Below are 27798 nucleotides of genomic sequence, written 5' to 3' on the forward strand. Positions count from 1 at the left end.
AATCAAGATAGATTTAATTTAATGTGTAGTCGTGAAGAAAACATGTGTGCTATCTTTAATTCCTTGAAAACGAGTTGGAATCTTCTAAATGTAGTAAATAGTATGTATATACATACAAACGAGTAAATGTCATGAGAAGAAGAAGGAAACTATTATTAAACGAGGTCGTTTTCGTTATTAATATACACCAAAGGTCAAATTATATACATAGTTGAGCTTTGTATTAATATTATTCATTAATCTGTTAAACAGATAAAATAATTATCCAGTCTTGTGTGATGAATCGATCATGGTCCTTAGAAGCAAATTACTTAGTGAAATTGAGATTTCAAGGATTATCGAGCTAAAAAATCAGAATGTAATTGTTCCTAAAATTTCAAAGATTATTAAAAGGAGTTATAAAGTTACATATAATTTGTTAAAAAATTCTGTTATGGAAAAAAGGTATCGTGGAAAGCACCATGTTATTAGGACGATAAAACAGATCATTATATGAATCCCTGTTAACAACATAACAATTAATATTCGCAAAAGACCAAGGAGGAATTTTATTTATCGATGGAAAAAGAAGGTTTATTTGTTAATCTTTGGATTTATCATAACATATAAAAAAGAAAAAGAAAATTATGAATACACGATAACAAATGATGATAATGTGATGATTCGGAATGGAATTGAATGTGGATGTAAAATCGACTCATGATTCAAAGGTAAAAATAACCAAAAATGTTTAAATTTAATTATAATATAAATTACTTAGTAAACACATACGAAGAATTGTCAAAGGTAACTTTATAATTTCACATAACATTGCCATAAATGTCTTAAGTTCTAGAAACATATTTTACAAAACGTAGGAATATCAGTTTTGTCATGGCTTGCTTATTTGTCTGACCTGAGTATAATCGAAAATTATTTTTAGAGAGAACTTCCACATGCTACATATTGAGTTGGTGCGAAAGTTCGTCCCGTTTTGATGCTTGATGGCATCGAAAAACCGAAGTATTACCTACTTTATAGTTGTGCATAGTTTTGATGTCGTTCGACAGAAGGAATTTCAAGTACTTGTGAAAAAAATGGTGTTATTTGGTTGGATTATTTAAATTTTATTAAGTAAAATGGCAGAAAATGGCAGAAAATAAAGAGCATTTTTGACATATTATGCCCTTTTATTTCTGAAAATGCAAGAGAAAGATGCAAAAGAAAATGTGTGCTGTGTACGGTGAGGTTGCCATTGACGATTCCACGTGCTATAAGTAGTTCAGACAGTTTTATGAAAACAATTTTAATGTTAGTGATGCACCACGTTTTAGACGACCGACTAAGGTTGATCGAGTCAACAGTGTCAAGACGATTATGTCAATTTGGTATGATTAGCAAGGCTGATGTATGGGTGCTGCATGAGTTAACGGAGAAAAATTTGATAGACCGAATTTCTGCTTGCGATTATCTATTGAAGCGCAACGGAACTGATCCATTTATAAAGTGGATAGTTACAGTTGATGAAAAATAGATTGTGTATAATAACGTTAAACGTAAAAGATCATGGTTCAAGTGCGGTGATGCTTCTTCAATCAGCGCAAAAGCCAGTTTACGTTCGAAGAAGGTTATGCTATACATTTGATGGGAGGGAATCGTTTATTATGAATTGTTACCTGAAAACCATACCATTAATTCGGAAAAATACCAAGTTCATAACTAAGTGAATTAAAGCGAGCAATCGACCAGAAGCGGTCCTTAATTAGTCAACAGAAGGGCATTGTATTCCAGTATGACAATCCTAAGTCACACGTATCTTTGGCCACCCGACACAAACTTTTACAACTTGGCTGAGATATTTTGATCTATCCATCGTACTCTCCCGACCTTGCGCCCTTCGATTACCATTTATTCAGATCGCTTCAAAACAGTTTAGATGGCAAAAACTTTCTTTCCTACTTTCTTGGAAAACTGGAAAAATCACCTGGATCAGCTCTTTAGCCAGAAACCTTAGAACTTCTATGAATGCGGAGTTGTACAGTTACTGGAGAGATGGTGAAAGGAACAAAACAGCATATGCTATATTGATTAAATGTAATTTTTAATAAATAAAATTTTTCTTCAAAAAACGGGACGAACTTCTGTATCAACTCAATACAAAGACAAAAAAACAATATACGATGATGTTCAACAATTGAAACAATCAATTATAGAAGAATAATATAATTTATCTCAAAATGAAACTGACAGTCTTCATAAATCACTGAAACCTACTGAAACGTATAGCATAAATAAAACTGAACATATTTTGTTTTAAAATTATATTTGATTTATTTTTTTAAATTTGAAACTATTGTATCATATACGTCTTTTATTATTAAAAGAAAAACTCAGTCAAGTTAGGAAATAAATAAATTGTATCAGGAAGTATAAGTTGTATAAGGAAGTATAATATTGAATTACAACAAAGAATAAGAATTTTTTCCCGCTTATATACTTATTCATTATTGCACTTAACTAACGAAATTGAAAAATTAGCAAAAATTAGAATTATCTATTTTAACTTCTAGCAAAAAGCTTATTTAATAAAAAGTCGTAAGCGCGACATAAGGGCGCAAAGCGTCAGTGAACGAGCAGCAACGAGGCACTTGACTAATGTTCTACCTGTTGTCCTGTAACACCTATGCGCCTACCTGTCAACTCACCTGGAGGAGACGCACAGAGAAACGAGGGCCTCTTTTCTTCTTGTATTCACCATTTATTTATATCTTATATACATATACATATATGTAATCGCATATTTGGGAAAAAAGATAGATAAATAGATAGATAGATAGATAGATAGATAGATAGATAAATAGATAGATAGATAGATAGATAGATAGATAGATAGATAGAGAGACAGAGAGAGAGAGAGAGACCATGTGAAGATGAAGAGGTGCGTATGCTCGTCACCCTTGCGGGTCTCCAGTCGGGTTCTACCAGCTTAGCATTTCAATAACCTCGCGAGTGAATGCGGACGAAAAGGGAGAAATAAAGAGAGAGAAAAAGAGACTGTTTGGGGCGGCACGAAACGAATGAGGGAAAAGAAGGAAGAAAAAGAGTCACGTAAGAGAGTAAGCTTGAATAATGTCAGCCAGAGCTACGGTCGTCGCTTGATCATTATTCATTTGTCAAACGATGGATCGGTTCCCCGGAATATCAGCCTTCACACAACTTTCGCTTCTATCCTTTCCTTTCCGGTTTTTTGTCCCTTTCATATTTGATTAGTGCTGTTACATATCGTTGTTTAATGATACTTATAATGATTTATTTTTCTTGGAACCGCGATTGGGATTGAAGAAATTATAGACTTTTTAAATATCTTCTATTTAAAAACATAGATTGTGGAGCTTTTAAAAAAACGTTCTCACATTATAAGCTTCGATGAAAACAAATAAAGAAAAGAAATTCTGAATATATTATTTATATGTGTGAAGAAAGATGCCATGATATTTAGGTATAATATAAAGTGATGTACATAATATCTGCATTTTGACCATCGTTAATCAGTTGCTTTGTTATGGGGTTATAGCATGGTTTAATTTGTATAATTCAGTAATGCATAAATGATATCTTCTAACAAAATGAGAAGTAAGAAACACAGTCATTAGAAAATTGTACATTAATAATACCAATATCGATATTCTCAGGCTCTCGCATACCACTAATATTATATATATTCTATTAAAGTAATATACATTTACATATTATATTATGGAATTTCTATGTATTTCAATTCGTTTAAGATATCAAAAAATGTTATTCAGATATTATTCCTAACAAGTTCTCTTTTCAGTATTTTCAATATTTTTAATGACTGTTAATTACTGTTAATTACTTATATTATGATTTCCATGACATACCTCTTATTAAATAAATATATAAGTAATATAATATTATATCATTTTTAGTAATTTATTAATTAGTAATTTAGTAATTTAGTAATTTTTAGTAAGTAATTTTACTCTTTTAATAAATGTTGCAAAATGACTTGTTTTCATTCCATAGATTCTAAAATATAATATCTATTTATCTAGATATTTTCTAAAGTGAAACATATAATAGAATTTGAACAGAATTTTTTTTTAAAACGAAAGATAATTATATATTTTGATCTTCGTTTAGAATTCTTTGGAATTATTATCGTTAACTATGTTAAGCTACATTTTTTATGTTATACTTTATGCGCCCTACTTCATATTATGTAGTTATAATATATCTAAGTAAATTATTTAAAAAAATTTTTATAACAATTTTAGTTTACAAAAATTTAATTGTTGTATCAGATATGATAGACTCAATTTGTATATGACTATCATGCAAATTTAGATTTTTAGGAATGCGGAACTTATACAGAAATTTGTTTCATTTATTAAATATTATTTTGTAGTCTTTTTTAGAGGAGGGAAAACCTCGAGAATTTTAGTTTTAATTTGAAACAATTGAGATTTAATTAAATTTATTTTCTTTCTTTAGTTTACCATCTTATTTAAAGTATTTTATTTTTTAATAATACATGTACAAAATGTAACGTATGTAGCATATGATATAACGTATTGTTGGAAACTATATCAGTCGTGTTTTACAACGTATCTAAATATATGTATTTGTATTCCAAATATTTCATTACTGTATTCCAGATATTCTAGACTTCTGAAGGAAATTGATTAAAACTTTTGTTATAAATAGACAAAATTGTTGTAAATTTGAAAAAAAAAGTGATAACTAAAACATTATCTAATTTTTTATTAATTTATGGTTAGACATAGAATGTTAATTTTTAATTTTGTCCACTAGAGAAAATTTTTCATTAAACTAAAACTTTTTTTTTTTAAGTAATTTTTTTTAAAGTAATACTTATTAATAAAAATAAAAAAAATGTTTAAAAATATAAGGCCTAATAAATGATAAATTGCTCTTGAATATGAATTAAAACATAAACCAATATAATTAGATTGATAAATGTTGAAGTACTTTTTAAAGAAAATTGTAAATTATCCTTGATGATCATTGTGATCATTATAGATTATTATTATATCAATGATCATCAGATATGATATAGTGAAGACATTCATATGGATTTACCTTCTGGAGAAAGCAGCTTCGCAGTGCGTGCATCGATATCTTCGGTCTCCTGTATGAAGCTTCACGTGTCGATCTCTACTGCGTTTGTGTTTGAATAATCTGGCACACCAACTGCATCTATATGGCATTTGATCTCCGTGATTCTGTGAGATTAATAGAAACAGGTGCCTTAATATTATGAGCATTACAAATTGTTAAACTAAATTATTTGCTTGATCGTTGGTATGTTCTTTTTTTTTAAATTAAAAGGTTCTATCATGATCAGAGTAATTAAGAGAAAATGTTATGATTATTGTAAAAATTTCAGCAACTAATTTCAGTAATTTTCGTTTTAATTTCGTAATTAAGTACAGTATTAAAATAGATGACGATGAATTTTAACTAGAATGAAATTCTGTGCGATTTTCAGAAAATTAAAAAGAAATTCTGTGAAATGTTGAAGATCTCAATAAAATTTTCGGAAAGAAGTTATACGAAAATTCCCAGCGATCAAACATTTTTTCTAGTAACTGAGAAAAAGTGCAAAAATGTAAGAATTACCAACTGAATTAACATTGAACCATGACGAAGTTGATACAATTAAAAAATCACAATACCGTAAATTGAATCAGCAATATGATCGAAAATAATGGCATGATTCGCCAAATGTTCTCGACCGGTTGTTCAAAGAGCAAAAAGATCGACGGGCAAGAAAATTCCTCGTCGAGGAATTCCCGTGGTGGTTGTCACCCAGCTAGATCAGTGTGACCGATATGATCACGAACGGGTCAGGCCATTCTCTTTGTACAACTTTTTTTTATGCTCTCCTTTTCTTTTCCCCCTTTTTTCTGTTTTCTTTTCTTTTCCTTTTTTTTTTTTTTTTTTTTNTTTTTAGTTGGTCTTTATCCAACGAAGTAACCTTGGCACGTACGACTTTCGAGCCGTCGGTTCCTTTGAAGAGACAATCCGGACAAAAGGGCGAAACGATCGCCTTCTTGTTGAAGATCTCTGCATCGTGAGGTTCTTGGACGTAAAGAAGAAAATGGGGAAAATTCGTAAAATTTGAAAATTTAAATTAATCGCGGATTTTCAAATAATTTCCGATTGTTGGACCATTAGCATTTTACTATGGAAATTAAATACCCGTTACATTCCTCAAAGGCTATATTGCTATAATATATGCCTTAAAAAGATGCGAATTTTTTTCTAGGAATCCTAATGTTCAATATTACTATAGAAACTAAATCTTCACTCATCACTTCGCATCCATCAAATCCTCCAAATGCACAAAATCTTTTCTAAAAATCCTAATATAGGTACATTTACGACAGTATCCGTAATATAAAGATATTTTTGCAAAATTCTACTATTCACACTATTTAGAATTATATTAATTTATTCCTGTATTACCAAAGGAAAGAATTAAAATTGCAAAAAGGAAATTTTAAATTTTCTGTTGTACTTTGCAACTGTAAAATTTTTCTAATTCGATCAATTGTACTCGACTTTCGTGATCTCGTAGAAACAAACAAAGGGGAAGAAGATTGAGAAAGCAATAAAGGAAGATTTTATAGCCCCTGAACGAAATTTATCTCCGTTATCGGGCTCGTATCTGTGCTGGAAGCGAAACGCGATTCAGCTCGCGTATGTGGAAGCGGCTTTTATCGAGGCTTGAAAAGCGTAGAGGAGAATCCGAAGCTTGGAGAACCATCTGGACGGTACAACCTGACTGGTACAACCTGTTATGGGCCATGGAACAGATTTTGACCCGACGATGACTCGTCGACATCGAGTCAAACATGGAAGAGTCGCTTGTCTAGTATCTACCACCGTCATGCAAAACAGAAAAATTCGAAAGAGCCACGCCTGGGATGTCCGCAACCAAACGCCAATTTAGCTTCCGGTTTCGAAAGATTTTTGCTTGCTTTGCTTGATCCTTCTTTTAAAAATGACAATAATATAATTTGAAATAATTCATATAAATATGAATATAAATTTAAAAAGATATAAGTTATAATGATGATTTTTATTAGAATTAAACCACTATTTTTATAAAGTGCTATAACGATGTAAAATATGTTCGAAAAATATAATGTAGGACCTGTAGACATATTTGGAATACTATTGACATTTTAGAATATCGAAGTATCTAAGAGAGCATTAACGTTATTCAATTTGTAACACTGCAAATAATAGGACCGAATATTTTGTTAATCAATGACGTTTATAAATGAATCGTAATTTCAGGTTTGGAAAAGTTTTTCAACAAGTATACAATCGTTGCAATCATGGTTAAAATTTTAGTAAATCATTTAATTTTCAAATCATTATTAATTTGCATATTTATCTATGGTTTTGTGTTGCAATTCAAGATCAATTTAATAGAATCTAAACCTAATAAGGTGTGCTAATCGTGGGTGCACGATAACAGAATTCCAATCGTTAAATTCGGTCTCGAGGTCTTTTGTTTTTAATTTATATTAATAAGTCAGTCAGATGAGTCGCTCCAAAATTCGTCGATGGCAACTTTTTGCGGCTAACGTTCTCAGCACCAACGATCGTAGGAAGAATCAAGAATGTTAAAACGGTGCTCCACTTTACCAGAACGTTACGAGTCTGTTTCTTTACGATTGTCTTTTTTAACAATCTCTCTACTATCTAATAATAGTAATTTATTAACTAAAATATCAACTGTTTAAAACTGGAAAGGAGATTAAATGATTAAGAGTTTCTTTCTATGAGTAAAGTAGATTAAGTGAAAGTTTAGATTTAAATAACATAATTGATGAATTAGCGAGCAAGAAAGTAAAAAAAGTAAGCATTTAAACTAAAGAAAATTTTTAAATTTTAAAGTAAACTAATTTTATACCAAAGTTTTTCTATTATTTTTATATCTTTATAAATATTTTATACTTAGTAAGCAATAATTAATTTTTTTTAAAGTATAAGCTGGCATTCAAAATATCCTGCACTTCCTATATAAGTATTCGAATAACGTGTAAATATAAGTTAATTTAATAATCTTAACGTAGAATTTTTATAATAGTGGAGCTAAAAGTTGAAAAGAATAAATCAGTTTCAAGTTTGGATGAAAAGCAGACAAGAATAAACAGTAAAAGAAAAATAAGAAACTTTTCAATAGTCAGCAATATAATATAGTATATTTTTACCAAGTCATATATGTATATTTTGTCAGTATATTTATACCAATTATTACAATAATTAATTTCAAATTAGATATTATTTTTAATTTTGGCAAAACTAAAGTCCTAAGAATCGAAAGTTTCTAAAACTCGATTTATTTGTTACAGACATTGAAACAATATTTTAGACACATTATAATAGTAAGCAGATATTAAAAATATCTAGACGTCCTTAAAATTTACAATTTTAATATTAATATTGCAATATAAATATTCTTGCACAACAAAACCAGCATCATTACCTACTACTACTTCTCTACTTATTTTATTTTACCATTTTAATTATAATTATTAAAAATTGATAGCTCCAGTGTTAAATCATCAATGAACTAACGCATGCGGCTATAAACAGCCGTAGATATGAAAAATTCAGAGATGAAAGAGAAAAGAAAACAGAGAAAGGACAATAATTATTGATACCTGTTCGTGTTTTTTCAGGTAGCTAAGTCGCGGAAACGTTCGGTCGCAGAATTGACAAGGATAAGGTGCGGTAGCGTTGGTTCCGTCGGCATTAACGCCGACGTCAGCATCCACTTCAGGCTCCGACGGGAAGCTGGCTGACGTCGGCGTTGCGCAAGAAGAGGGCGTCTCACCACCGCGTCGTGAGTTTGGACCACCATCTTCGCTCTGCCACGATGAACTTCCGGTCCCCAAAGCTTCTGCAATTCAAAGCAAAAATCCTACATGCATTTTAATCAACGAAAATAATTTTGAAATAATGCAATATATATGTATGCATGTATGTATGTATGTATGTATGTATGTATATGTACATTGTATGATAATTTAATGGTACTTTCAATATTTTTGTATTTTTATATTTTTATATTTTTTCGATTTATTTGGAGAAACGAAGAAATGAAAGAGAATTGCGATCCGTAAGAGATATAAATGCTCGCTCTTTCTATGGTGGGCAGATTTGCCATTTGTATCAATATGGCAAAGGAAGGGACAAGGTGCCATAGTATTAAATCAGTATGAGAAATACAGAGAACAATTCTCAGTATTTAGTTTTTTTCTTATTTCCTTATTGGGATATATAATATGGTAAAAATTTGTATAGATATATTATTTTTATGAATATATACAATATGAGTGAAATGGCGATTTAAAATAACTTGTAAGTTATTTGCGAAGAATATTTCAAACAAAAGTTTTTTTTTTGCATGGTTTTCAGAGGGACATATAATACTTGTTATTTTGCTTTTTTATCAAGATGTGAAAATCGCTTTCAGTTTTTTAAATGGAATGATATATATTTTTTATCCATTAATCAATGCAGTTCGACATTCTCTATGTATATCGAAAAATTATTAGTTCAAGAGATATTTTAACCTTCTGTAAAATCTATTGTGAAATATTTCATGAGAGACAAAGAAAGCCAAGAATAATATTCTTGTGTTCATATTGTCTACGCTTTTCATGCATTTTGTAGGATTTTGTAAAAATAAAGTTAAAATATTTTTATCTATATAATTTCAGATTTTTATAAATAAATTTTCATAATTAAAAGATAAAATTTAATAAGCCTGTATCATTTATCATCGATCATAAGCATTTTGTAAGATTTTAGCGGAAGAGTTGTCTCGAAATGTAGAAACGTCTTCCATTCCTGTGAAATATATTACTAATCTGTATAACAAATCTACTGATGTATAAATTAATAATATTATAAATTAAAGCATTAATTAACTAAATAGTAAGTTTGTTTAAAACAAAAACTATGCTTAAAAAATAAAATAATAAAAAATAGGATGTTTTTTTACAGTTTAGGAAACATTTAGTTTTAAAACGGTTAACTTGAAATTCGAAAAAACAATATTTCAATACAATTAAAAAAATTATCTTAAATTTTTGCCCAATAGCGTAAACATAAAAAATCTAGGAAACAAGATCTGCAAATAAAGAAATTAAGATTTGAGAATTGGAGAACCGAAATCAAGAGAGATCAAGAAACCAATATTTACAGAAATATAAATCCAAGAAACGAAAATCTGAATGAGAATCAAGAATCAAAAAGTAAGAAGCCTTTTGTTCTTTGGCAATCAAACGTCAATTAAGGAACAATGTCGATCTATTTATATATCTACATATGTAACATGCAATGGTAGCAAACATTAATACAAAGCAATTTTTTTTTTTTTCTCAGAAAACAGGTTTGTAAGTAAATGTCGTAAGACAGAGTTCCATAAATGACCTTACGAACCTGAATATACATAGAAATATCACAAGAAGTGTGGTTGACCTCAGCTCGCCCGTTACATGTCCCTTTATATCGTTTCCGTAACGAGTATGCGGTGAAACTGGTACCATTAACCCGTGAACGTCATCAAGAAGCTTTGTCGTTCATCCTCCGCGAAAGGACTGGTTCTCTTATTCTCTTGATAGAAGAAAAGTATATTCCTCGCGGGAATTCTTTACTCAAGGCTTTGTCGCCTTCCTTTTTTATTCCTACCTTGTTATCCTTGTTATCTAATTATGTTATTTAACGTCCACGCAGGTAAATGCTCGTTCAAATTGTTACATGAAAACAATGACTTTTTTACATTTTCTAATAGTATTTGATTTTATTTTTAAACGTTTATTTATTCGATTCCTTAGATATACATTATTCGAGATTACAATCCGGGATAGTTCGATTGTCGGGAGAGACCGGTCAATGTTAATATTTTAAAATTGAAGCAAATCATTTCGCTGTCACGAAAGTATATTTGAGTTATATGTAAATTATATTTGAAAGTTTCAACAGATCTGAAAATTTTTTGTTTACGTTACAATATTAGTGGTATTTCAAAGACGCGTATGTTTTTTATATTGATAATATTTTAATATTGATAAATACAATCTGCATAAAAGTTTAATATAACCTCAATAATACGCATTTATTCATTTTTACTTTATGTTAATAAGATGATGTAATTTTGACATACAGTAAGAAGCATAACTGAATACATAATGAATTTACACCGAGGAACAGTTAATCCATTGTCAAAAATTTATGAGTCGATTTTGGATAATTAGGAACTCTTGATTACGAATATGCTGTTAATTTTTCTAGGTTGACTCTAGTTTTCGAACAATTGCTTATGCTCTAAATGTTGATAAAAGAAATAAAGTCAATATAAAAAAGACATAACCATATAGTTTTTATCTACTTTTATTTATTGATATACATTTACAATATGTTATTAAAAAACATAACAAACATATTTTAATATCACATCCATTTCAATACCACTTCATAGAAATGGACACTGGCACACGAAATTCTTCGCTGTGTGATATCGGTGGCTTTGTAGAATCCATGCTAACATATTGGCGTCTTTTGAATCGTTTCGTACCCTTCACAATTACAGCACAAAAATAGCAATCACTCAAGTGATGTTTAGGCTCACCCCACATCATAGATACTGCGAATGCGAATCGCTTTTCTTATCACCTTCAGTCCAATTGCGAAGTGACGCATGTTTTACAAACTTTATGTGGTACCCATTGTTTCTCCTGTTCTCTAATTTGACGTCCAAAATATGCCTGATATGCTTGATATGTTTTACGAAGTCCGTGATATTTTTTTCTTTCTTTCCCAACAATATATTTGCCACAAGTATAACAGAAAACATTAGGATTGTTTACATTGTTTTCGCAAATTATATTCATTTTCGCGGTGAAAGATGCTCCTATATTTACTCAAACAAGCCTACTAGTTAAACTAATAAGACAAGTTCTTGTTATTTTTTTAGAGGAGGTTTTAGTTGATAACGAATGAAGATTTGAATCATTTGGGAGGTAATTACAATTTAAGAATAGATCAAATTTGATCGACTTCGATTATTTTACAAATCAGAGATAATTTAGCCAAGGAAATATATAATACGAAATCAAGACCCTCAAATATTATATAAAGCGATCTTTGGTAACATGAAAAAAAGTTGTTTTTGTTCCCCGATAGTGTTACCGATAGTTTAGACTGTTATTACTTTATAAAGAAAAATTATTTATTTGGCTTTATTTTAAAGCGTGAAGTTTCTATCTTGATTGTTCTGAGTTCGTTTTTTCCAAAGTTTTCATATCAACCCACTCGTCGAAAAGTAAGAATATTTTTATTTTCGAAGATTGTCGAACTTCAAATGTCTGTAAAAGCATTAAAATATGTTTTTCATAACTTGATCTAGCCATGGTTTTAAAAATTGAAATTTTCTTTTTATAACGGTCTCTTAAAATTTGCTGCACAATTTTTTTCTGCAATTTTATTGAACCTTGAACATTAAGATTAGATAACAAATTGTTGGGATTTTTTGAATTTTGCTGTTTAACTCTAATGTTCAAAGTTCAACAAAATTGAGAATGATGAGAATTGAAAATGATGAAGAAAAATCGTACAGAAATTTTTAAGGTTGTAAATGAAACATTTTAATCTTCAAAACTGTGATGAATTTTGTCATAAATAAAATTTTTCAGTGTTTTTACATATGTGTGAATTTTTACATTTTTGTTTTTAAAGAAAAGAACACTTTTTCATTTGCTATATGGAGTTAAAATATCTTGGAAAAAGAAAACGAATATAAGGTGGTGAAAACAGGAGCATCATATTTTAAAATGAAATTAAGCAGATTATTATATTAGATTATTATTTTAAACGAAGTTATAACAATTTAAAATATTAACAATTTTTTATTTAAATTAATGGTGCAAAACTCCACAAAAACAATTTATATTTGCTAGAATAGTGATGGTAACAAAATCATAAAATTAGTTTTGGAAAGCCAAAATACAATATATATTTTGCTTCTTTTATATTTTGCAAACATTTGATAAAATATTATTAATAAAAATCTTTTGCTTATTATAGCTGTAGTTCTCTCAGCACTTTGGTTCGGGACAATTGAACCAAATTAAATAAATATGTAGGACAATATTATTATTAAATTAAAAAGTATTTGAAAGAAAAGAAAGTATCTATTATAAAAGAAAAAATGAGGAAAAAGTGAACTGAGTGCTAATTCCTTAAAAAATGTGAAGAAAACTAAAACCAAAATCTCGAAAATTAGATTAAATGTAAGTTGCAGCCGTTGGCTTTAGATACTTCGAATACAAAAATATTTGCGATATATACAGTGAAGAGCATAACTGTATCTAATACCTAAATTTTTCTTGTAAATAATTTTTTATTAATTTACAATAAAGTAGTCAAAAATAAATATTACAAGTGTATTTTTCACAGTTAGTCGCAAACGTTTTTTTGTTTATCTATAACAAAAAATTTTGTGTTTTACAGTTTTGCACTATTATTTTAGCAATAAACTTTTTTAGCTTTAACAATTTACTAGTATTTGGTCCATAAGCCTTTTGCTTTTATGACGCCGCAATGCATCTCGATGTGCTTTCTACAAGGTGTCGACAAAAATCCGGATGAATTGATCCCATTGCTCCTTGATTCTTTGTTGGAATTGGGTAATCGATGATGGTGCAACTTTACATGAAGTATGCACTTTTTGTTTTAAGAATGCCCATAAATTCTCAATGAGATTGAGATCAGGTCTTTATGCTGGCCACTCTAATATAAAAAATTTTTGTTCCACCAACCACTTTTGTGGTTTTTCGCCATGTGTTTAGAGTCCCGCTCATGTTGAAAAGTGATCATTTCTTATGGGAATGTCATACTTTCCACTAAATTTTTATACAAATATTTTGTTCAAATATTTTTATACGTATATTGGTTCATTATACCGTTTTTTTTTTTTTTTTTTGGTGCAATGGGCCAACACCAAATGTCATGCATGTCCAAAAAATAATACTTCCACGTCCATGTTCAACAATTTACTTGACATGTCGTGTTGACATGTCACGTCCATCTGAACTAATTATTTTCATCTCATCCGATAACGCGTTCCCATTCGGAAACTGTCAACTTTTTATATTTTTGCAAATATAAAATAATTATATGAACTTCTTCTTCTTCTTCTTCTTCTATTTTCTTCTTCTAATTTTCTTTAATCGACAGCGAGGTCATTAGCGACGACGATGCCATTAGATATGTGTGTAGTAGTTTGTGTTTTTGAGATATTTTAATACTCTTTGTATGTCATTTTGAGAAGTCAGGTTTATGTTTGCGTTGATTTCGTATTTCTGTTTTTCTGGGTTTCTGTGGTGTGGCATTCGTGCAGTATGTGGGTTATTGTTAGTGGATGGTTATTGCAATGAGTGCAGGTGGGTGGTGTAGTTTTTTCCATTTTTGTGTTCATGTGTCAGCTTGATATGACCGGTTCTTAGGCGTACTATAATTATAATATAACTAGAATTTTAGCAAATGCTAAACGTATTTTAATACTCTTTTTTTTTATATCATTGGTTTCTTTTTCATTTTGATACTTTTGAAATTGTGTTTTTTCAAAATTCTTCGGACTGTCCAACTACTTATTTGTAGACCAACGTCGTGTTTTAACAATTTTGCAGTTATAGTTGCCGATTTTGCTTCACTCAGTCATACAATGAACTACTTTTTGTTCTCCAGTTGCTGTTAATTTCCTTCCTTCTGCTGAAGGTATTATGTTTTGACAATATTTCTTTCTTATTCATGTACAGTCATGGCCGACACAGTACATTTTTTTGCAATTTGGAGTATTGGTAATCCATCATTTATGTAAGAAATTATTCTTTCTTTTACACCACGCGAAACTGGTTTCATTTTTAATTTTCATCTTATTCACGTAAACATTATTTGAATGAGAGCATTACTAAATGTAAATATTACTAGAACTTGACTTCCCATATACATACGTATAATATGGTGCAAAACTGTAACAATGTATTATTTTTGTTACAGATAAACAAGAAAACGTTCGCGGCTTAAAAGAATTGTTTCTGTTACTGTTAATTATGCAAAATACACTTGTAATATTTATTTTTTGTTTACATTATTGTAAATGACAATAAAAAATTATTTACTAAAAAAAACTTAGGTATTGATACAATTATGTTCTTTGCTGTATATGTTGAAGAGGAAGAACGTATTAATTAATTTCCCCATTCATTGTACTTTTTGTAAACTACATATGTTGTTATTTTTTTAAAGTCGGTTTCATCCACAATGAGCGGACGGTTTAACTCAAAACATACAGGTGAGACCGACCAATTGCAGTGTCAATGTTTTTTTATTTGACATAAATGATTTTCGCAAAATATGATTTATTTATATCTGAAATAACACGGACGGTACCTAAATTTGTCCAAAATACCAAAAATCTGAAAAAATAACAACTTATTGTACGATGTCTTTCCAAAAAGTGAACTATGCTGAACTTACCCTGTTAGTAATAAAAGAAGGAAGGAGATAAATAACTCAATTAGTATTTAATTTTTAATAATTGCAAATTTTAAGATTATATTTGCAATATCATATGCTTTGTGAACTTTGTAAAATGAAATATAGTAAATGAAAATATATGTTAATGTAGTTTATCAGTGTTGGATGCGTAGTAACGATATATGAAAGATGGATTTCAAAGTTCTAAGAGAGAAATGTTAAAGATTTCATAAAGATTTCATAAGTTAAGAGTAAGAAAATTAGTCTTTAAATGAGACTTAATAGAATTGATATACATATCTTTATATAGTCATTATTACTTTTATTATATTTAAATGCACATAATAAAATAATCGGTAACTTTAATATCAAATAATTTAATTAGTATGTTGAGTTATCATATAATTTCTCTCTAAATTTTATTGAGAATTAAGTTTTAAAAATATAAATAACTTCAAATGAAAAATTTATGATAAACGTTCGTTTGTTATGAATACATTTTATTAAAATTTTTAACTTTTCAAAAGTTTATCAAAATTAGTCAACAAAAAAATAAAGAAGTTATTTTTACAGTTGATTCTTAATGTTATTACAAAAATTAATTAAATGTTAATAGGAGAAAAAAATTAAAAAAAGTCACTGAAATATATTAAAAGACACTAAAAATCTAAACAAACCAACAGGATTATAATTATACGATTTAATCAACTATCATAATTAAGATCTATTTGAAGTGGCAGAGTTAGGTTAAAAAAGAAGAAGAAAAATCGGTGACAAAGGAGACATCCGGACGAGGCGAGTCGAATAATTAATAATTGTCAGGAATGAAGACTCCCACCGGGTCGGATAGAGCAAAGTGGCCCTAGTAAACGGTGGAAATGACTTGGCTAGTTGGCCGTTTCCTCATTTGCCCGGTCCACATGCTGGATTCGACACCCACCACTGAATTTAAGAGATTTTACGGAATTTCGTCGTCTCTTGCTCGCTTGAAACACGAACACGAGGAGACACCCAACGAGATCGGATCACGGACGTACATCCGTTTAAATGGGTCGCATCCTCCACCCACATATTCACCACGTTCTTCCTTTTCTAGCTTTTACAAAACTGCATGATGCCAAAGTGACGGCAATTGTTTCAACGAAGGATTTTTATATGGACGGTAAAATCTAAAAGATTTTTAGAAGATTTGAAAGATAGTAATTAAGTAAGAGAGAATAAAATAAGTACAAAGAGTGTTGAGAGCTTTGAAAGTTAGGAAAAAAGAGTTGATTTAATAATTAGAGTTTCTATATTTGGTTAAAATGGGACATACTTGCTGGACTATAGTTTGTCAGTATACTTCAAAATACTCCGCTTTGTTAAAATCTATTACTAAATTCTTTTATTCTTGAAATTCGGTATTTCTATATATTATATTTAAATTTTTCGGAATTCTCTGCATTTAAAATTTTTTTTATCTTCCAATATCTACGTTTTTTAATACTAATTTATTTTTACTTTCTCATTTCTAATGTAGATACTTTTAGAGCTTTATGCTCTAAATTTTTATAGCCAACAATTCATATAGATATCTTCAAAATATGTAGATGTTACTTTGATAAATAAATCTTTTATTTATGTGAATTTTTTATACGTGGCATCAATTCATCATTTCATATGGTCAGAAAATTTTTAAAATTACTTCTTTTTTTTTAAGTAAGTAAGATTTCTTTTTAGTTAACGTATATAATAAGATTTCCTTTTCTTTCTTAAGTAAGAAAGTTCTTTAAGTAAGCTTTACTTATTAAGTAACTATACTAATTACATCATTCTAACCTTTTGTGCTCTGTAGCGAACAGGCTTAAATTTGATCACTTAAGAAATAACAAACGTAGTTTTCTAATTTATTTATAATATTGCGAAATTATTATCGTTATTATTTTCTTCTTTTATGAAATATAACTGGTTTTTTCCCCAAAAAATTCTTCTCTGTAAAAAAAACCATTTAGAATGAACACGTAAATCGAAAGATGAACGTACATTTGTACATATTTCACGCTTTCTACATCTTCAAAATACAATTTTTATATTTCTACATTTTTATATCTCTAAATTTCCATACTTCTATATTATATTAGTAAATTTCTAAAATTTGTCTGTATCATTCTTTATAGTCTGAATCATTCTTTACCTATTACTATTCAACTCGTAAAGAATTATTATTGTTGTAGTATCGTAGTTGTTATAATCTGTAGTTATAAATATTTTTAGTTATGTTTAGTTATAACAGATGGCTTGTTTCTTGATCATAGAAATGCGTGAACAAGAAAAATATGAATGTAATGCGAGAAGCACAACGTTAGTCTGGAGCGCTTTTCTTTTTGAAAAAAAGAGTGTCGATGAGAGTCGTGAGAAAGCGTCAAGAGAGAGCTATTAAAAAGAGTCGATTGTGTTGTTTAAGAAAGTTAATTGTGTCGTTTAAAGAGTTTATTCGAATCTGTGTCTTGTGTAATTATCTGTTGTCCTATTACCATTATTATTGTTAAAGATCGAACATATTTTAAGTAAAGAGATTAACATAATTCTTATTATATACATACATAAGTGATTCAGTGACTATACCGTTAACGATGAAAATTATTTTTTGAAAAACTCATAGCTTCATTAGAAAGCATAAATTCTCTACTGTAATATCGGGAATTCATTTTTTTAAAGATGCTTTTACATCACGTAGCAAATGAGAAAATAAGAAAACTTTTATTCTTGAAAATTTAAAAAATTCAAATTTTGCTAAAAATATTGAAAATTTCTTTTATGACTAGATCTACCATGGTGTTGAAGATGGAAATTTTCTCTTTAATAACGATTCTTTCGATCTTGCTGTAGAATTTTTTTACATTTCTTTTTTTCATTTTTTTTCAATTTCATTGAACTTTGAATATTAGAATTGAACGATAAAAATTCAATCTAACATTTTGTCGTTTAATTTCAGTGTTCAATGAAATAGTAAAAAAAATTGTACAAAAATGTAAGATAAAATTCTTTTGATTAAAATTTCATTTTTAAAAAAATAAACTTTGAATGTTTTGTTAAAAATATAAATTAAATTATTAAAAAATAAAAATTTTAATAATTGAAATTAATATTAAAATTAATATAATAAAAAATAAAATAATTAAATTATTAAAGAATAAAAATTTTAATAATTAAATTATTAAAAAATAAAAATGTTTTAGCATACGTGTATACTTGCTAAATTTTCAAATTGAATTTCTTTAGAAACAAAGTGTCTTGAGAAAAAATTATATTCTATATTTTTCATTTCTTTTCGTTCTTGTCCGATACGAAAATAGATCGCCTAAATTTCCGTCATTTTTGTTTGGCAAAAAAACTTCTTTAGACAAAGCTGCACTATTTTAAAAGACAAACTTTTAGTTGTAGTTATTATATTTTTAGTTGCGTTTAATGATATCAGATGGCCTGTAGTGAAGGAATGCATGAAAAGAGGGAAAATGTGGAAGAGAGCGACGTCAACGTGAGGCGTTTTTCTTTTCGAAAAAAAAAAAAAGAAAAAAAAAACAGAGTCGATTGAATGATGGAACAGAATTGACTGAGTTGGAGACAGAGTTGATTTGCGAAAAAGGAGTTTTTTTTTTTTAATGGTGACCGAGTTTATTAGTTATTAATTTGTATTCGTTACTTTGTCCTGTCCGTTAATTGTTTAATCACTTGTATCATTATTAAATATATATTCCTTATTTAATCTCTATATTTATTTATGAAATCTTAAAATCATTATTTTTTTTTGCAATTAATCTATATTTACTTTTAGATATTCTCATAGAGCGTGAGAAAACAAATTCAAGAACAAATATGATTTTGAGATATTTGCGTGTGAATATAATCAAAATTTCTTCAAACTTGACGCGATATTGCGAGTAATATAATAGCACTCTGATTCGCACATCCATAACGTCACAGAAATTAGATAATGTGTACAAGGATGCTCCAATAACCCAGACCCATCATCTTGAAAATCTGTGGTCAAAGCAGCAATTCCAAAGATATTATCTAATGATAAATGTTTACGAATGTGTGCGAATTAATCTACTGATTAATTCGCACACATTGATTGTGATTCGCGATACAAAATTCCAATTACATTTAGATAGTAAATATTTAAAAAATAAATGATCAAAATATTTGGTTCTATAGGTTACTGAATTTGTTTTTTTTTAGGGTCTATAAGAATATTCAAAAATAAATATTTGTTAATCACAAAAAAATAACGATGACTTTGAAAGCTCATAAATAAATGATCATTGGAAAAAGATATTCCCAGCATTACATTTGTCTCTTAAAATAGTACAATAATTGTCCTAAGGAGTTTTTTTGTACAAGAAAAAATAGCGAAGATATTTAAATGAATCCATTTAGCTCTTATACTTAAGAAATATTCAAAGCCGACTTTCTCAAAAACGTGGCCCTGAACGAAAAAATTTTCAATTCATTTTTATATGCAGAATTACCTCTCACTCACAATCAATCAATTTTCCACGAGTCGCGGGACGGTATGAGGGTATATAAATAATTATATTCTCAGATTTCTTATTATACAGAGGAGATCGAAGTCAAATGGTCAGTTGTGTTAGTGTTATTTTTGTATCTATTGGTAACACAGGTCGATTTTCTTTAGTACATCAGCTATGTATGATCAATAATATAGTTTAGCATGATAAAGATGCAATAAAAAGTTCTGGCGAAATTACGATATGATGCATGTGACTTGGGAGAATTCGACATTGTAAATTAGTGACTAGAAGTTTAATTAAAGACAAGTTTTCTATAGGTAATTAACTTTTGCATTGTAATTTTCATACAAGTGTAGAAAAAATATCACATAGTTGTTTAAAAGCAAAAAATATCACATAGTTGTTTAAAAGAAAAGAAAATATCACATAATTGTTTAAAAGAAAATTTCGTGTCTCAATTTTATTTATCCACATAAGCTGGTAATGATAAGATAGTGCATTTGTCATCTTATTTCGTGCATGATGTTCATTTGCTTTGTAATTTATGTATTTTATAATTATTTTTTAATATAGTTATAGAATGCCACCAAATTATATTAAAGTTACGAGACTCGTCTATCCAGGATGTGATGAAATGTATCCAGATCCTCCTTTGTAGAACTGAATACAATGTCTTAAATGTTTAAACTGGTGGCGAGAATCTTATATTATAAATGTCATATATCAAGTATTCGGTAAATAAATAAAGTAGAACCATTTTATCCCAATATGTGGACTATTTTAGTCAATAGCCGGGTAAGATGGCAAATTTACTCATAAATTAGTTTTTAATTTTAAACCAAAGATAATAATAAAAATTTTTCAAGTAGATGTAAAATTGTCTTGCTAAAATATTGCTTTTTTGTATAAAAATTAAAAAAAGTTATTACACTTATTTTTAGTTTAGCATAGCCATCTTACCTCGATTTCCTACATGTTCACATTTCTCCTAAACTTTCTCTGTTCTTTATATTTCATAATATACGCTTATTATTATGAAATCTAAAGTTTTCTTTAGAATTTCATAGATACGTTGGCGATTTCTTACAAGTGAATCCGATGGATTACAAGCGTAGATCTCGTGAAAAATCAGGTGTTTCTGCAATTGTGCAACATGAATGCGCGACGGAATTAAGGCACTCGCCCAATTGGCATCCAAGCATGACTCACGCGCGCCTTTTCTTGCAGAAAAAGAGACGTGATAGATCGGGTGAGCATGCAATAAATATAAACCGAGCTACCGATCGAGTGTACGAAAGCACCCAGTTGATCCCGTCGTCGTCAACAATTTGGCCCTCATTGCCAACAAATAGGATCAAGCCTTTCATCAGTCCATTCATGGAAAGCTCCGATCGTTCTTCGAAGTCTTCTAAATATTCATCTTTCAAAAGGACGAATTCTTTATATCTTTAAAATACTTTAAAAAATTGTTACAAACGCAACTTGTGTATCTTAATACCTTTGTAATTTTTATTTTATTTGTAAAGATCTATCAACGTCCATTATAACAATAATTTATATCAATAATTCAATCAATGATTCATAATTCAATAGAAAATTATTAAGATTAACGAAGTATCATATTTAAAAGATCAAACACATATTTTGTTCAATTTCCTTTTTTCATTGAACTTTCAACTTTCAAAAAACAAGAACATTACTTTTTTTTGTAATGTATCCCAACTTTTAAAAGAGCGCGAAATAAAAGCATTATGAAATACCTAAATAATTATATTTAAGTATTATAAAATACCTAATAATTATATTTCATAACAAAGACTATAATATACAATAAATCTAATAACAAGCAAAATCGTAAATTTATTTTGGACATTATATCTAATAGGGGACTATGTCGATCTTATTGAAATTTATAAAGGTCAAAAAAGTATTTGATACATGGATTTAAATACTTTTAGATTTGTAGATTCAATTTGTTACAACAAAATTTTACGTAGTGACTGAATGAATTCCTGCCGAATAAATCTATTTAATTAGATTTATTACATAAATAGCAGAGAGGAAAAACTGCTTATCTCCTAATTATGAAAAGGGAAGTTGATCTCATATTTTGTAACACATCTTGAAAATCTTTTTTTTTTCCCATGTTACTGTCTAAATATTATTAAATAGAGACCAGGCAAGAAAGAGTTTGCTTGAACAATGAATTCTTTTATACGTTTTTATTGAAATGAAATGAATGATTAAACTGAAAATCATGAATTAAATTAGAGGATAATTTGAGTGTTCTTTCAATCAAAACTTCGGAAGTGGAGCTTGGAAAAATCGCAAAATGGAAGATCGAGGACAAAATGAAGAGATTTCGAATTTTGATGGAAATGAGGGGTGATAACGTGAAAACGAATCGATGCAAGGACTTAAAGATTCGTTGGAGGATTCGAAGGGGGTTTTATTTTGAGTCTCGATTCCGTCCAATCAGCAGCGATGTGTCATCGACGCGAAAATAGTCGCACTTAACACTGGCAGCTCTTTTCTGCGACCTGCCGATGCCAGTCGTATTGCATTGTTTTTACTTTGTCCAAGTGTGAGTGTGAGCCCATACAGCCTCCCTTGTGGTCGCATATGGCCGCGTAATGTTGTCACCTCATGCCCATCGCTATTTATAGGATGCTTCGACGACGCTTATTAATAGGGGGCCGACTTAACGCCTTCGTTAATTGTGACTTATGTTAGTACGCGAATCTGTGACAGTCCTCCCCACCCACACAGTGGCTTACGCGGATTTATTAATCCTTAACTTTCGTTGTATGCGTGATCGTCGTTCATAAATAAATTCATCGACGATCACGCATAAATTCATTTTCTAGATATTGCTTGGTTTATTAAGTTTTCGATCATTTCTAGAATCTATCTTTAAGATTCAATGTTATTGAGATTGATTACTAGAACAGTTACAAGACACTTTAATCTTAATAATAGATTTACTGAGATTGGGTTCTTTTGGATTTAGTAATGTATCGATTTGAATTCTGATTTAAGATTTTGGCATCGATTATTGTGCATCCCTCAAGATAGATTGATTTTAATTTGATTTTAGATCGATTGTATCTAATATTGTATATAATTAGATCAGATTAGAATATTCAATTTAACGAGAATTAATTACAAATTTTAATAATCGGCGACTGTAATCGGATCTCCCGAAATCATTTTTGGATATTGACTGATAATCATTGATAATCAATTATATATAAAATAAATAAATAAAAATTCGCTCATCAGTTACATATAGATATCTACCCAAGTTTCTGAGGTATTAGAATTTTTATACTATGTTATTTCAATCTTCAATTAAGAATTTTTCAAGATCAGTTTTTGCTAAATTGAATTTAAAATTTCAAATTTTTACGACCCATTATTTCAATCCCTAAGTGAAAATTTAATGGATTCGGTTATTATGATTGGATTAATTTAAAAATTTGGGATTCTGATGATCGATCATTATGATTGCTATCAAAATTCTGACTCTCTGAATAAAAGTTTTGATAAAAATTCTAATAATTTGTCATTTATAATTAGACTATGATTAGATTATGATTTATGAATTTTTATAAAAGTGTAAACAATACATGTAACAATATATAAAAATATACAAAATATTTGACAAGTAAAATAATTTTCTATCCAAGTTCCAGTTTTTAAATTATTTTTATAAAACTATAAAATTACATAAACATCCGCAGTCTATTTAGAAAAATGACTTTTTAAAAATCGTAATAATTAAAATTCATTTTAATATTAAATGTTTGTAGTATGTATTAATTGTAAGAACAATATGGTACCTAATATATCCTGACACAAGTGTCAACTTTTCTAATTGTGATCTATGCTGTCTTGCCTTGTTCAACAAAGAGACTTTTAGAAATTTCTATTAGACAACTCGATTTCGTAATAACGAAGGAGTTAGCAATCAATTACCGGATCAGATTGAAATTGAGGAAGGGAACTGCGCTTGCATGAGACGAAGAAAAAGTGGATTGCAAAAAGAAGATTACTCGTTTTTTTTAAATATTTAGGTTTTTTTAAAATACTTTTTACGTATTTTTTAAAAATATTACGTTTTTTTAAAAATATTACGTTTTTTTTAAAATATTAAAAAAAATATTTTTTAATATTTTTAAATATTTTAAATAGTTAAATATTAAATATTTAGTTTTGTTAAATTAATGAAAAAATAAAAATTCTACTAGTTATAGGATTATAGGATAGTTATAGGATATATAGGATTTAAATAGAATTTAAATTATTATTAATATAGACGTACATATCTTAGATAATAAAATATAACAATATAGAATTGTTAATCGTACCTTTGGATTTATGTTGTTCTTCCTGAGAAGGTTTGTGGGCCTGGATTCTCCCTATCAATAGCTCCAACCTCGAACTGTTCCCCTTAAACAACATTCTGATCTTTCTTCTATACAGCCACCCTTTGTGTACCGGAGTTCATCCCTATTCACCATCACTTTAATATCAATCAGTTCGTCAAACAGTTTTCTTAATTGCCATTAATTTTCTTTCAATTTATAACGGGAGAACGAACAAGTTTCAAAATCACCACTAAATAATAAATAATAAAATATATAAATAATAAAAGTGTTAATTCGCTTTATTACACTAATTTGCTTTATTACACTTACATCAATAGTCCAAGAACAACAAATCGTACTTTCCTATTTTCTAGATTGAGTGTTCTATTTCAAATTGGTTAAAAAGTAAATCGACTAATTCTCAAAGATTTAAAAACACTGATTAATTCTCGATCGCACTAAATTTACACACCACACTCTATTTTAGCTCTCCCTATTTAATTTTTCTAAAATCTTCTAGAAACTTCAGAAAATTCTGAGTTTTCAATGTCAAATTAATTATCAAATCACAAATAAATCAAAGTCAATCATAATCGATATTTAAATATGTAACTTAAAAATATCGATTGATCCTTGACACCAAAATCCTCACATTAAATTCTCTCTACACTTCAACTATTTCTTTCGAATTTTTCCAAAGTCTTCTGATTTTTTTCTTGAAATTCAAGGAATTTTACAATTGTCTCTCTGCCTTTAGTTTTCGCGTGTATTTCATTTTGTATCAATTAATTACAATAGAGAAATCAACGGAACCAAAATCGCAATGTAGTAACAATTAACGCGAAAGTCAGTGTTGAACAATAGTCAGTCTTTAATTCACATAATCGCCACCACACTGGTCCAACCTTCTCTGAATTCCCCAAAGTTGTTTAAAAATTAGTCAAGAATCGTCTAAAGGCATTTGTACCAAAGTTCTCAAGAGTTTGTAAAATTCGAGTAAGGTGAAAACTTACGAAGAAGAGAACCAGATAAAAGTTGTCAAGTGTATGAAATATTCGGAACAAACGAAAGAGGATCCTTGAACTGGAAGAAGAAATCGATCCGGTCTCGATGGTTTGATCGGAAGGACTGGCGATCGGCTGAGTCTCGCGCGACCAGTCACTCGAGGAACACGGTTGAGTGTATAAACGCGCACTAACCGGGAACCCACGGTGACTATTATCGTGTCGATGCAAAAGCGACACACGAACGTCCTCCTCCTGAAAGCAAAAGAGTGCTGGCCGTACGTGGAAGGAGAGAAGGGACGACGACAAAAGCCGGCTGTGAGAGGCTAGGGAGTCCCCTGGGAAACCAGCCACGGTATTGGACGGTAGGCGGGATCACACACTAACGAGTACACCCACCTTCCGGCTACCTATCGCACCTATTTAACCTTTCATCTACCTTCACCGAGGCTAATACACCTATGAGTCTCCTTACGAGGGCGGTCGGTGACTTGGTTATTAGGAATTCTCCGTTCGAGTCGGTAGAAAGCTGTTGATGGGTAGGACGATGAAGTGATTGGATTTTGGATATGTCTCGAGTAGGTATAGAATTTTAATATTCGCGAATTTTCACCTTTACCGTACAACTTCCCGAGCTTCGTCCTTTTTAAATTTTATGTTTCCAAGTTCCCAAATTTTCCAAATTTTTATAGTGCCTTTAGTATCCGATGTTTAACTTCTTATTCAACTTTGTTTGGTTAATACCATCTAGGAAGATAGTCGGTAATTTATTGGGAATTTTCAAATCAGAAATGTTGGATTGGTGTTTTTAAAAAGATTAGAAGATAAATTTTTGCATCTCAAAGTAGTTGTTTAGATTTTTCATGTGTTCAAATTTTTTTTATTTTTAAATTCATATCTATATTATTAAATCTCAAAATTCTTAATATTTTTTTATATTTTTAAGCTTGAATGTTTTCTAACGCTATAGAGTTTAAGGCAGAAAATAGTCTATTTGATTTTATTAACTGGAAATGATTGTAACACTGTATGATTTTAAGAAAATAATGTGAGTTCGTGCACCGTAAGAAATAAAAAAACAATAGCGGTATTGCAATAACAAAAAAAAAATTTTCCTATCAATATTTGAAATTTGAATCAACGATGAACACTTGAATTTGCCTGATGAAACGATTGAGAAAGTAGTAAGAAATCTTGAAAATTAACTATTCTAAATCAATCCAAAAACTAATGAAATAAATTTCACTTGGAATCCTTTTGAAAAAAAAAAAATAACATAGCAATTATATCTACATATATGAAGAATTTATTAAAAAATTAAAAATTTAAAACTCTATTGTATTTTAAAAATTGTCAGATTTCTGTATCCTATCTTTACAATACTTCTAAACCTCTATATTTATTTCAAAGTTTTAGGTATAATACATATCTAAATATATTCGAAAATTATCTATTATGCAGCCATACTATCTATTATGCAGTAAATACCTACCGAATATGAGTCGTTTTACGTATATAAATTTATTATTGAGAATAATCAAATTACACCAATTTGATAAATAAATGTATCGTTAACGATTTTATTGTGGATTCTAATTGAGAGGATTCTAGAAAATAGAGTGAAATATGGAGATTAGGGAACAGGAAGTTTAGTGAATGTCTAGTGGAAATTTGGATGTATTATGGAGGATTTTACCTATAAATACTTAGTAAGTATAGGTAATAAATACTTACTATAAATAGGAAAGTACTCTACTTGTAAGTAGATTCATAATCAATATGAAGAATGTCGGAAAATCGGAAAATGGGATAAGCTAAAGATATAAAATTAGTTCTGAATGTTTTAAAGAAATTCAAGAAAAAGAAACTTCGTTAAAAGTTCTGAAAATTAGAAATCGTAATAGCGGTTTCAAAACTATTAAGTAACAAAAAATTGAGGTAGTAAACCGAAAAAAATAGAAGAAATTAAGAAATCTTTTAGAAAAATCTTAAAAGTGAAACACGTAAAATGATTTCAGTGTGTTAGAAAACGTTGCCGTTAAAATTTATATTTCATTTACTTAAATTATCACGATATTCAACGAAACAACTACAGAACGAAATATACTCTATTTCCTTCGATAGCGATATCCAAATAGATAGTTAATGAGCTTATTAATAATCGTTTCAGAAATAAATTTTTGTGAACATAGTTTTCATGAAATTTATTTTCAAGGTTTGTCAGCGCGGTAAAGTTCGAAAGAGAATAAAGTTACATAAAGTTCTCTTCAATAAAAGAAAACAGCCAATTTCCAAATTTAAAAAATTAATAAAGGAGAT

At 29.1% G+C, this 27798-nt stretch overlaps 1 protein-coding gene across 4 annotated transcripts in view; it reads right to left on the bottom strand.

Annotated features, from left to right (window-relative positions):
* The window catches only part of LOC122528027 (zinc finger protein 423), a 159066-nt gene that overhangs the window by 7231 nt on the left and 124037 nt on the right, over positions 1 to 27798 (bottom strand). The window contains exons 1-4 of one of the 4 annotated variants that reach the window (XM_043652704.1): positions 25489 to 25689; positions 24476 to 24617; positions 8709 to 8947; positions 5107 to 5249 (exon numbers count right to left, since the gene is read on the bottom strand). In XM_043652704.1, coding sequence (XP_043508639.1) covers positions 5107 to 5249; positions 8709 to 8947; positions 24476 to 24569 — 476 coding nt within the window. In that variant the 5' untranslated portion in view covers positions 24570 to 24617; positions 25489 to 25689. Of the gene's footprint in view, positions 1 to 5106; positions 5250 to 8708; positions 8948 to 24475; positions 24726 to 24805; positions 25690 to 27798 lie in introns of those variants that run through there. The other 3 variants (XM_043652703.1, XM_043652702.1, XM_043652701.1) reach the window with 3 other exon arrangements.

This window comes from Frieseomelitta varia, unplaced genomic scaffold, assembly GCF_011392965.1.
Source record: "Frieseomelitta varia isolate USP_RPSP 00005682 unplaced genomic scaffold, Fvar_1.2 scaffold_244, whole genome shotgun sequence".
Lineage (NCBI taxonomy): Eukaryota > Metazoa > Arthropoda > Insecta > Hymenoptera > Apidae > Frieseomelitta > Frieseomelitta varia.